Source organism: Echinops telfairi, unplaced genomic scaffold (assembly GCF_000313985.2).
Source record: "Echinops telfairi isolate 266 unplaced genomic scaffold, ASM31398v2 ScPeMD7_36;HRSCAF=134, whole genome shotgun sequence".
NCBI classification, from domain to species: domain Eukaryota; kingdom Metazoa; phylum Chordata; class Mammalia; order Afrosoricida; family Tenrecidae; genus Echinops; species Echinops telfairi.
Window position 1 is genome coordinate 736,946 of NW_022103934.1, and position 12,283 is coordinate 749,228.

The 12,283-nt window shown below is 58.6% G+C and overlaps 1 protein-coding gene across 1 annotated transcript in view; it reads right to left on the reverse strand.

Annotated features, from left to right (window-relative positions):
* Positions 1-711: 711 nt before the first annotated feature.
* LDLR (low density lipoprotein receptor) overlaps positions 712-12,283 on the reverse strand; it is a 29,681-nt gene continuing 18,109 nt past the window's right edge. The window contains exons 9-18 of the mRNA XM_045290324.1: positions 11,813-12,086; positions 11,498-11,725; positions 9,806-9,924; positions 8,692-8,831; positions 8,009-8,150; positions 7,744-7,896; positions 6,696-6,878; positions 4,449-4,526; positions 2,753-2,928; positions 712-2,128 (exon numbers count right to left, since the gene is read on the reverse strand). Of these exons, the coding sequence (XP_045146259.1) occupies positions 2,093-2,128; positions 2,753-2,928; positions 4,449-4,526; positions 6,696-6,878; positions 7,744-7,896; positions 8,009-8,150; positions 8,692-8,831; positions 9,806-9,924; positions 11,498-11,725; positions 11,813-12,086 (1,529 nt within the window). The 3' untranslated portion in view covers positions 712-2,092. The remainder of the gene's footprint in view (positions 2,129-2,752; positions 2,929-4,448; positions 4,527-6,695; positions 6,879-7,743; positions 7,897-8,008; positions 8,151-8,691; positions 8,832-9,805; positions 9,925-11,497; positions 11,726-11,812; positions 12,087-12,283) is intronic.

The following is a 12,283-nucleotide window of genomic DNA, read 5'->3' on the forward strand; positions in this document are numbered from 1 at the left end:
ATTTCTCCGGAGTTGTTGCCAGGCCTCTGGGGGGAATCAATCCTCTAACCTTCTGGTGAGTACATACGAACCATTCCCACCACCCAGATTCCCATCCTTATGGAAGCGTCCCCCATTCTTCTAGAACCCCAGGTGGCACAGTGGGCTTGGGCTGCTGACTAAAAGGTCAGCAGGTCAAGCCCACCAGCCCCTCCTGGGGAGCAAGGTGAGGGTGTCTGCTCGGTAAAGGTCTTTTCAGGAACCCTCCAGGGGTTTGTCCCCACTCAAAAAAAAACAAACTCCCCGCCATCGAATACACAGCGTGGAACTGCCCCTTTTGAGTTGTCAAGACTGTTGACTGGGGTAGAAAGCCCCTGAGGAGCGTCCTGGTGGTTTTGAACTGCTGACCTCGCAAATCGCAGCCCAACGTGTCGCCACAAAGGAGCTGCCTGATGTTCTCATTCTCCTGGAAAGTGAACCTTCTGTCCCACAGTCCTCAAAGGAGGTGCTCAGTAAAGGCACCTCAGATTGCTGAATGGACAGGTGATTTGGCAAAACCTCAGCTCAAGGAAGCCTTACCCCCAGGAGGCCCGACCTAGCACCCAGAAGGCTGCACCCTGAGCCCCGGGAAAATGTCCCCCTCCTGAAACAACAGACCACCCACAGGTGGAGGGCGCAAAGGGCAGGAGAAAGCAGCCGGCTCCCAGACTGGCGGCAGCATTAACCAAAGGGTGCATTTAAGAAATTTTTAATCGATCACAGTTAGGCATTCAGGCTATAAAAACATTCTATACAGTGGTTTAAAAAGTCACACCCATCCCCCTTTAAAAGCCACCTGTACACAGCATGGACATTCTTCAGAGACCCAGAGAATCATTGTACCTTGGGGTGTCAGCGCCCCCACAGGAGTAACTGAGTAAGTGCAGCAGCCACGTTTTGCAAAAATAAATAGCTCTTCTCTTTCTGAACAGAAGTGGTCATCATTGCAGCAACTGTACAAAGTGCAACCTAACAGCCTGGTCTGTGCACCAGTCTACTTACACCCCTCCATGGGAGGCACCTTCCAGGCTTCTCACGGGGAGGGGGGCGGTGGGCGCAGTGTTTCATCTACATGCCTTGAACCATCTGGAACCCCTGCAGATGCCCGACCAGGCCTGCCCTTTCTGGTCACAGGGTCAGCAGCCAGGGCAGGGGCACCCACTGTCAGTTCCCAAGCCAGGTTCAGCTCCCACTTCCACTTCCACCACGCTCCGCTAGCACACAGGCCCATCTAAGCTCCGCGCACACATCAGCACACAGTGCCAAATAATGAGAGCATCCATTTACAAACTATACAGCCCCGAACGGGAAAAGTGCACAGAAACAAAGAAGGGGCAGCTGGGGCTCCGAGAGGAGGGCGGGGCAGCCCCGCGGGAACTCCTCTTCACTCACAGGGTGACCTGGTGACTCAGGCACTTAGTTGCTGAAGCGCGGCCTATCACGGGGCTCCCCCAGGGAATGGTCTCCAGGTAGTCTCCAGTGGCACCACCCCGTCACACTACGTGCGACTTGCTGGTGCCCATGCCTCGATCCCCTTCCCAGCTTGAGGGGGAACAGGTACTGCTGGACAAAACCTCGCTTCTTGGGCCCTGGGCTGTCTACCGTGCGTGTCAGGCAGAGGTGAGCACGCTTATTCCTGAGTTAAGGGGCTGGGCTGGGCAGGAGCACCTGGAGCCGCCTTCTCTCGGCCCACGGTTCTCCATGTGGTTGCAGTTGAGAACCTAAGAGGTCTCACCTGGCAGCCCGGGCCTCATCCCAGCTTGCTAGCACAGTGAGAAAACAGCCACTCCCTGTCCACGCCAACTTCGTGTCCAGTGGGAAGCACGCACACTGCCCAGAGAATAAATAAATATATGGAACACAGCTCTGGGCAGACGGCGTCGGCGAGTGGGGGGGGCGGGGGCGGTGGTGCAGCGCCTCTTCCTTCTTTGGCTGGGACGACAGGAGAGTCGATGTCTTGGGAGGGTCGCAGACAGGGCGGTGGACGGGCGGTCCAGGGTTGGGGAGAAAGGGTTCCCCTGGCCACGACAGCAGCAGTGGGTTTTGGTGGCACAAGACGCGGTGAAGCAGCTGTTCACACGATGTCATCCTCCAGGCTGACCATCTGCCTCTGTCAACAGGAGGACCCAAGCTGTCAGCCCAGCTCCCCTCTCCTGCCGCCTGGGCCTGGGGCCTAGCCACCTCTGCCTGGGCACCCCCACTGGTGGGTACCTATGAATATCTCACCTCCAGGGCATGCCCCTAAGTCCCCTCGAGGCCCACGCAGCACATGGCATGTGGTGCCCTGCACCGACTTAGCAACTGTCTCATGACCTGACACCTTGCATGTGTGACACTGGTAACCTATCTCCGACCTGGTGGACGTGTGACGGGGGAGGTGCAGTGGAATGGGCTGCGACAGTTAAAGCGCTGGGTCCTGCTGGCCGGGCTATGGCTCTCAGAGGTTAACGGTCACACAACCATGTGGTCATCCTCCATGTTCGCATAACGGCCTGGTCTTTGGAGCTCACGCCGTGTGGCCAGGTGAAGAGTGGCTTTGTCCCTATCAGCAGAGCCGCTTCCCTCCCACACCCCACGCTGCTCCAGCCACGAACCAACCACGGGCCAACAAGCCACTCTGTACCCTCAGGCTTGCCGCCCCCAGTCTGTGCTTCATCTGCCTCTCCGCCCACCAGGAAAGGGGCCCGCAGCTGCGGGGGCGGGCGGACAGACACTCGGCTCAGCCAGCACTCACCGCGGGGTACGTGTAGCCGTCGGGGTACGAGCAGCCGTCCTGGCTGCGGCAGATGTGCACCTGGTCCTCGGTGGTCTTCTGGTACACGGGGTTGTCGAAGTTGATGCTGTTGATGCTCTTCAGGCGCCAGTTCTTCCAGAGGAGGAAGGCTCCGAAGCAGAGGAGGACGAGCAGCACTGGGGACAGAGGAGGGGCTGGTTAGGGTGCTCCTGTCCCCAGTGCTGAAGCCATAAAACACAACACGTACTGCTTGCTGCTGACTCAAGCCCGACTCACAGCGACCCTACAGGACAGGGTAGAACGCCCCTGTGGGTTCCCAGACTGTCCCTCTACAGGAGCAAAAAGCTTCGTCTTTCTCCGGTGCAGCAGCTGCTGGTTTCCCATTGCTTAGGGCTCCATGCTTCTGTAGGAAACCATGCAACGTGGCTGTCTGTCTGTCTGTCTGTCTGTCTGTCTAGGGAACCTGGGAGGAAGTGAAGGTGTTGTCACACTGGGGCCTTGAGGGGCCTTCACCCAAGGTGTACAAGTTGCTGAGTGAGAACTGGCACTTTCTTTATAAACTTTCATCCAAACCACAATAAAGTAGTCACCGCACACGCGCACACGCACACACGCACACACACACACACACACACACAAGCTTCAAAGGGTCATGGGAAAATGGAGCTAAATGAATGGGATTCTGTGAGGGTTTTGTGTTTGTTTTTCTTAATGTATTTTTTATTGTGAATTAGGGGGGCTGTGGACTTTCTGCATCAGAAGTCCTGCTAGCACAGGGGTTCCAGGCTGCTCACTCCGAAGCAGCGGTTTGAAGCCACCCTGCTCCACAGAGAAAGTGGAGGCTTTCTGCCCCTGCACGGTGTGGTCCTGGAAACCCACAGGGGCGGACATACTTTGTCCTGTGGGGTCACTATGGGAACAAGGTGCTGCGTGACCCAGACATCTGCCTGTGTCCCCGGGGCACCTCCCCTCGGGAGCAGCCGGGCCCAGGCTCCTTCTGTGAGGAACCTCCAGGGCCAGGGCCCTGGGATTTTCAGAGGGGGGGTGTCACTGGCTCAGCGCCACTGGGCGACCACCTCACTCCTGCTTTAACACAGCTGAGCAGACCCTCCTGTCCCTCATGGACAGCACTCCACCCAGCCCCAGGTTCCGCGCCTCATGGCGACTATCAGGTTTAGCCAGCAGGGGCTGTGGAAGTTTCTGCCCGGGCCCAGGAAGCAGAGAAGAACCAGGCCCTGCTGAGTTGGGGTCACCATGGAGTCCGAGGAGAGTAAGTCACCCACAGCCAGAAGACAGCTTGGGCCCAGACACCGACCGGTTGTCTCTGAGCAGGCTGGGCTGGAGGACCCTCAGGGGCTGCCCTCAGCACCTCTGAGGGCGAGGGGGGCTTGTCCGTGCCGGCCCCTTCCTGCCTCCCAGGTTTGGGGCCCCCGCAGCAGCACGCCCTGTCCTCATCCCTGCCTGACACCCTGCTGGCTCAGTATTGATCCCTGGCAGCGCTAAGGGGACAGCGCCTTTCTTTCTTTCACAGCTGTGGCCCAGGAATGGGAGGTGGGCCTGGTTGGGGGTAGGTGTGGAACAGTGTCCGGTAGATGAATGATGCTAGAAAGGGGCCTGGTGGTGACCAGGACGTGTGGTGGAGCCGCGGGCGGGCTTGGACAGGGCTCGGACCGACGGGGTGGGTGGGGGCACTTACCGATGGGAAGGACGATGGTCAGCACTCCCACGTGTCTGGGCTTCTCATCGGCTCCTCTGCCGGCCACGTCGCCCAGGGCTGCATAGAGGCAGAGAGTCAGGCTCGGACCAGAAGGAGGGCCAGAGAAAGCAAAGATTGACCCTCCCGTAGAAACCCTGCCTCCAGCACTATCTTTTCAATGTCAGAGGCACGGGGGAGCGGCGCCCAAGTCCGAGCAATAACACACTTCGCTCTTCAACTGCAGCGGCCCCGGGTTCGAGGTGGCTTTGAGAAAGTTCGTCCACTCCACAGCGACGTTGGGGCGGCTCAGGGCGAGGGGCCCTCAGGCAGATCTCGGAGAAGGACGTTTGTGGAGGCAATCTCCCCGGTGGGCCAAGTCCCTGGTGGCAGGTTTCCACCCGGCTTTGTGCTTTCATTTCACCGAAATAAGCATCTTCCAAAGGGCCCACCTTCTGGCCTGCTAAGGCTCAACAGCTTCAGTGGCCCAGATAGATCCGCCAAGTGAGACAGTCCTGTGCCCTTGAGGGTCTTGGACCATCAGAGCCCCCACCAATGACGCCTTCACGTATCCCATGGTCAGGCGGCTTGGCCAAGCCAGCGGGAGCCAAGCGACCACCAGACACTGCTATCAACCGTCAGCACAGAATGGACGGTAACCGAAGATGGGGCTACCCAGGTCGACAGCCTCTCGGAGGGCACCTAAGAAACCTTGATGTAAGCACTTGAAAGCCACAGTGGAACCCTTGGGGACTTTCCCGCCCTCCCTTCTGCACCAGCCTCCTGTCCCTTCCCTCCTCCATCCCCTGGCCTCATTGTCGTCTTCAACGTCTTTTCCTTTGCTGTGGAAACCACTTTCCCTTTGCGTCCTTTTCCTCGGTAGTTACGGCGTCATTAGTGATTTCCTCTCGTGAGAGCAACTGTGCTGAGCTCGTTCCCAAAGGGTGGGAGTGACTGGGTGCTCCTTCTGAAGGACACCCGGCGGTCCGTTGTCCGAATGTCCCCGCATTGTAATTGCCCATTCCTCGAGAGTTACAGAGATGTTTGTTGCTGTCTTTTTGCGATGAGAGATGGCTGCGATGATCGTAGGTGGGCACACATCTGTTCATGCTTTGTTCTCATTTCTTTAGAATCGATACCCAGCAGAGGGATTCCAGGATCATAAGGTATTTGCATCTGCGTTTGTTTCAGGAAGCGCTACACTGATTTCCATAGTGGCTGTATAATGCTACAATCACACCAGCGGTTATGAACCCCAATCTCTCCACATCCCTTCCAGCATATATATATTTATATTGACAACAGCGTTTGTGTGAGGTAGTTTTCATTTGTATTATCTTTATGGCTCAAGAACACGTCGAATGTTCCTTCATATGATTGTTGGCCATTGGGATGCCACCGTCAGTAAACTGTCTAATTGCGTCTTGGGCCCACTTCCTAATTGGGTTACTCGGTTTTTTCTTCGTAAGGTGTGGGAGGGAGACGGTCCTCCCTTTTAAGGAGCCCTGGTGACACATTGTGCAGCCAACCGGAGGTCAGCAGTCAGAGCCACCAGCTCCTCCCTGTCAGTGTCTGCAGCCCCGGGGACCCCGTCAGGGCAGCCCCGCTCTGTCCTCTAAGGCTGCTACGAGCCAGACCGGCTCGATGGCAGTAAGTAAAAAAGTGGACGAGGCCACGAACCGCTGGTCTTTAGTGGCGGCCCAGAGGAAGGCGGCCTGGGCGAGTTAGGCTGCCCAGAGAGGGCCTCGACCTGAGTGGAAAATGTCAGTACTCAAGTAACATTTCTGAGAATAAAAATATTAAAAATGCCCACGGTGAACCAAATACCAACACTGTAAACAAAGACACATCCTGCCTCGACCTCTGTAGCCTCCTACCACCCGGCTCCAATACAACATGGGCAGAAGATGGAACTTGCTGGTTTGAACACACTACATTCAAGTAGGCTCTGCCTCCGAGATTTGGTGCCTCTTCAATGCCCCACCCCGGGGGGCAGCCCAGTGGAAAGTGAGGCAGCGCACTGGCTGTGATCCGGGTTCAGGCTTGCAGGCCCCTGTGCCTGGCACCTCCGGGGGCCTCAGAGTCCCGTGTGCAGGCCTTTTCTACGGGTCTCAGGCCCAGGGCACAGGGAGGGCATGTGCCACTCCAGACACACTCGGGAGCCAGGACAGCACCACGGCACCAGCTCCTCACCGGCACACTCACAGGCTCGCTTGTCCCCGAGTGGGGTGGGGGTGGGGCAGTACTTACCTTGCTGGGTCATGGTGGCCACCTCTGCTGTGGTGAGACCAGGGCTGGTCGAGGGCTGCTCGGGGGTGCCGGGAGCTGGCGTGGTGGGCTCATGCTTCGGCCCCATGGCGGTGGAACCAACCGTCTGCCTGACTGTGGGCTCTGCCGGGGAGGACCCCTGGGTGGTGGCTGCAGGTTCAGGCTCTGAGGGAATAAACCTTCCTTGGAGTCCTGCGTGCACAGAGCCCTGCTGCTCCGGGGAGACAGAGAGGACGCCAACACAGGACTCCCCGAAACTCTAGTATTGTTTGAAGGGGAGTGTCCCAGGTGTAATCAATATTACAGTCCCAAAACCCACAGCTGTTGACTTGGTTCTGACTCAGAGCGACCCTGGATGGTTCCCCAGGCGGTTGCCTCATCTTCCTCCCACGAAGAGGCCGGTGGGTTCAAACTGCTGACCTTCCGGTAGGCAGCCCAGCCCTTTCACCACTTCACCAGGCCTTCGTTACGCACACACTGGCCCCAAGTGGAGACTTCCTCCAAGGGCAAGAAGCACCCAGGAAGGAGCTAGCTGTTCCCACACGACATCGGTGTCTGAAAGAGCCACTCGGGGCCAGGAAAGGAGCCATGTGTTTGTCTGCATGCCCAGCCCAATGCTGAGCACCCCGTCCCCAGGGAGGGCATGGTCACAAACTGAACTGTGCCCCCTCCCCACCCACCCGCCGCGCTACAGCGGGGGTTTCTCGGAATGTCAGTAGGACAGGATTCTGAGTGTCCCGTGTGTCTTTTCTGAGATACAGCCAGCAGGCAGAGACGCCGAGCCTAAGAGAAGTTACCAAGAGGCATGGATGCCCTTTCCCCAGAGCTGACCCAGAGGAAGCCCTTCCCCTGGCCAATAAATACCCTGCATTCTGACTTCCAGCTCTGGACACTGTGAAAGTCTGCCCCTTGTGGTGTGTCTGTCATAGCGGCACCAAGACCCTAGATAACTAAGAGGCAAGGCCAGCACCCATGAGTGCTTGCGGTTGCTGCCCACCCTCCCCCTCAACTCTGACAAAGGCTCCCTTACCTGTGAGGCAGCCCCGCATGTCTGCAGCCAGCACCATGCCGTCAGGGCAGGCACAGGTGAATCTGGGCGAATGGGAGTTGATCTGAGGGGCCGGGAGGCACAGGTAATGGCAGCCACCATTGTGGAGGGGGTTCTTCTCACACCAGTTCACTCCTGGGGGGGGGGCGGAGGGGGGGCGAAGGAGACCTTCCTTAGTGAGGCCAGGCAACACCCGGAGCCCCCGGGGAGCCCAAAAGCAGCAGTGGGGGCGGGGAGCCGGCCGTACCTCTGGGCTGCGTGAGTTTGTGGAACAGCACCATGTCCTCCGGGGACAGCAGGTTCTCAGCCACCAAACTGACGTCCTGGCCTGTGAGGCGGTTGGCACTGAAGATGGCTTCATTGAGGATGTCCGTCCAGAATACTTTATCCTGCAGGAGCAGAACCAGCGCCGCTGACCCCCCGCAGAGGGCCCAGAGCACCGCCCCAGAATCTGACCCGGGAGCCCTTTGCTGGGGGGCTGTCTCAAGCCAATGGAGGGTGTCCAGTAATATCACCCAAGTGTCGATACCCCACTATGACAGCCTGCGAGCCCCCAGAAGCAGCGGGGCGGGGAACGCTTGGCGTTTGTTGAGAACCGGCTGCTGTTCTCGTGGCTGGTCTTGTTCTTTGTCACGGGGAGAAGAAGCCAGGTCTGAGACCGTGTCAGCGGACGGACGCTTTCCCAACCCCTCCTGGGTGTCCAAACAGGGCAAGGAGCCATAGCCTTAAAGCAGGGCTCCCTCGGGTTTTCTGAGGCTGTGAATCTTTGTGGAAGCAGAAGGCCTCGTCTTTGTCCTAAGGATCAGCCGGTGGGTTTGAAACACCGACCTTGTAATTGGCAGCTCCATAGCCCACCGTGCCCCAGGACTCCTTCCACAGGAAGACTGTTCATCAACAGCAGGGGGTGGGCGCGCACCCCACCGTCCTCACCTCAAAGATGGCCAGGGAGAACGGGTGGGCCAGCCGCTTCTCATCCGATAGAATGGTCTTCCGGTTCCCGCCATTGACATCGATGCTGGAGATGGAGTGAAGCTTGGAGTCGACCCAGTAGAGGCGGCCGCTGGAGAGATCTAGGGCACATGAGTGGGCAGGCAGAGGTCAAGGTCTGATGCCAGAGGGCCTTTGGACTTGGCCATCCCGGTCCCATGGGCAGGAAGCCCCTGGGGTTCTGACACCACCCTCCGCAGCAGGGAAGCAGGACCGCCTGACTTGAGGGTCGAGCCACGTGCGGGGGCTTCCTCCCAATGGTCCCACCCCTCTGCCGCCAGGAGAGTGTTAAACTGTGGGTTAGGAAAACTTCAAGCAACCTTTTAAACTTTGACCCGAAACCATGTCTAGAGGTGGCTTTGCAGCCAAATAACAGATTGGCTCATAAAATAAACACTATCACCCACCAGCATCATGCTAAAAAAAGCCCCAAAATCTATTTGAGATGGGGTGGTCAATATTTACTCTCAAGCACAGATGGTGAGGGGCGAGGGAGCTGACGGAAGGGGAAGGCACGACCGGCGAGGGAGGAATGAGGACGGCGTGACGTGGGTGATGGGGCCGCGGTCACTGAAGGACACACCATGGGCGGCGCTCGTACCCCAGTGCCGCCCGGCACAACGGTGGGCACACTATAGAAGTGGCTCAATGGGACCTGATGTGCTGCGTAAACTGTTAACAAAACCACAGTCACGTGCTCCAAGAGACGTTGCCCGGGACACTGGGGATGAAGATGGAGGACGGGACAGCAGGCGTGGCGCCGGAGGAAGACCGACAACGGCATGCAGCGGCTGCACAACGTCCACGGGAAAACCCGTCCTCTTTGACGCCGTTTTCCCATACACTTTGTGAAGTCCCCTTGTGCCTGTCCGGATTGCTGAGACAGCAAATCTTAGGTCTATGTTACCACTGAAAAAACAAAGAGAGGTCTTCCTCCAGAGACAGACCAGCCATGCAACAAGGAAGCGGGCAGGCAGCTGGCGGCCCCGCCACCTCGGCGAGAAGCTCCTTTGAACCCCTAGCCTGTGCCCGACCCCCGGCAAGGCCACCATCATACCCAGAGTGATGCCATTGGGCCACTGGATGTCTTCCGTCACCAGCGAGTAGATGTCCACGCCGTTCAGGCCCCCCTTCTTGATCTTGGCAGGGGTGCCCCAGTCCGTCCAGTACATGAAGCTGGAGGGGGAGCAGGGAGGACAAGGCATCAAACCGCGCGTTGTGGGAGGCTCCCTGTGACACCCAAGAACAGCTTCCCCTGCAAACAGCCCTGGGGGCCAGGAATGTGCTCTCTGCCCGCCCAAACTTCCGGCCTGGACCCCGCACCCTGAACTCTGCTCTCCAAGCAGCGCCAACCCCATGACAAGAGCACCCCCACCCAAGTGACAAATCCTGTCACCTCTGCAAAGACCCAACAGTTCATGGGGGGCTGTCGGGGAGCGGGCCCTCACAGCCACTACTGGAGCAGGAGCAGGGCCCACGACTCGTGCCTTGAAGGGCAGCTTCACCATGCTGCACCCTTCAAGGCACCCTCTGAGCTAGAAGTTTGCACCCTCTGAGCTAGAAGCCGGCCTCTAGCGATCAGTCCCCCAGAAGAACCACAAAGATGAGTTGATGGTATTCAGTGCCACTCTGCATGAGGCAGCAAATGGCAGAAGTGCCCTGCACCGAGACCAGGGCATTAAAACCCGGCTCAGCGACAAGCCACACTGCCCAGGCCTGAGAAGGAGCCAGGCAGAGTACAGCTCAGCCCTCCCACCCCTCCATCCAATCTGGGTGGCTCTCTGTTCGTGTCCCTCTCCTGGCAGGTGTGTTGTCCCCCAACAAAGGCTCCCTTAGCAGCCCCCATTGCCTCACCCCGTCACGCCCCTCCCCCAGCCGCTCTGCAGCCGGAGTTGTGCCCACAGACGGGTTCTCCAGCACGCTCTCTCACCTGCTCCACCACCCTGGTCTCCCCAGGCCAGCGCTCGCCCCACATCCTCTCCTCCAGCAGGTCCCCCTCCTCCAATGTCCCTACCCATAGTGCTTCTGCACCCCTTACAGGCCCCCTCCCAGAAGCCAGCGTGCCTCCCACTGTTAGCTCCCAAAACCAAACACTCGCTTCTTCCAACTCTAGCTGCCAAGAGCAGCTGCCCGCCAGGGTTTGTCAAGGCCCCTGTGAAATCGTTGTAAAAGTCTGCATCACTCTGCTGAGGCGGCAGCTGTGGCCTGGCAGGTGCAGAGTTCGTGGGGAGGGGCGGGGACACGGGATGGGGCACTGATCCCTGTGTCAGGGCTGTGCAGCTGCTGAATCAGCCCTGAGGGCCACGGTCCCGGCTTCCCCTTCACCACACTCCCGCAACTTCCGACTACAGTCAGCCCTCTGAGTACTGGCTGTGGAATGTGATCCGAGGGCAAGGTAAAACAGTTCCCTGTCTGCTTCCACCAAGAGCGAGCTGACCCTCGTGGTGCCCAAGTGTGTGGGGCAGCCCCCTGGATTCACTCCCCTCCTGTTTGCTGAGGAGTCCCTGGGCAGTGCCAACGGTGAAGGCGCTCAGCAGCTAACCAAAAGGCTGGACGGTCCAGTCCACCCAAAGGCCTTGCAATCAACTTCCAAGAAGTAGACCACTCGGACCCTAGGAGAACACAGCCTCACAGTGACCCGGGACAATGGCTTGCCCGACGTAGGTTTCTGACAGCACAGGCCCTGTGGCCATCTCCTGCCGGCAGCTTGGGGCTGTTTTCCTCCCTCCTCCGCTTCGGAAACACCCACCCGTGTGTGGGATCCACCACAATGGCCCTCGGCTTCGAGTCTTTCTCCGTGAACAGCGTCTTCCTCTTCACGCCCTTGGTGTCCGCCACCGAGACGGTGCCGAGGACAGAATCGGTCCAGTATATGTGGCCGTGGACCCAGTCCACGGCCAGCCCGTCGGGGGCCTGCAGGTCCCTGCCGATGACGGTGTCGTAGGAAGAGAAGCTGTGGGCTCCATCGATCTGGGTGCTGCGGATCGAGGGAGGAGAGCGAGCGGGTGTCAGGCGGGGGACTGTCACAGTGCCGAGAGCCAGGAATGCTCAGGGCAGGGCTCACCTGTAGATCTTCCTCTGAGACAGGTCGGACCAGTAGACTCTGTTGCTGGCCACCTCCGTGTCCAGGGCGACCACGTTCTTCAGGTTGGGGATGAGGCTGGTGTATTCGCTGCGGTCCAGCGTCATCTTCCTCACCTCGTGGCGGTTGGTAAAGAAGAGGTAGGCGATGGTGCCTACGGGCGAGGGAGAGCAGTCAGGGGCTTGGAGAACCCCCACCATCTGCGCACATCGCCCCAAGCTCCGGGCAAACCGGAGGAGACACCCGGGAAAACAAGGTGGGCCCCCCAATTTTACATTTTTAGAAGACAGAGATGGAGAATGAGTAGCAGCTAACCTTTAAGGAGTCCCTGAGTGACGGAAAGAGCCCTGGTGAGAGTGGTGATGCGTTAAGCTGCTTATCCAGAAGGTCGGCAGTTCAAAACCACCAGCCGCTCCTTGGGAGCAACGGGCTGTCTGCTCCCCTACAGAGTCA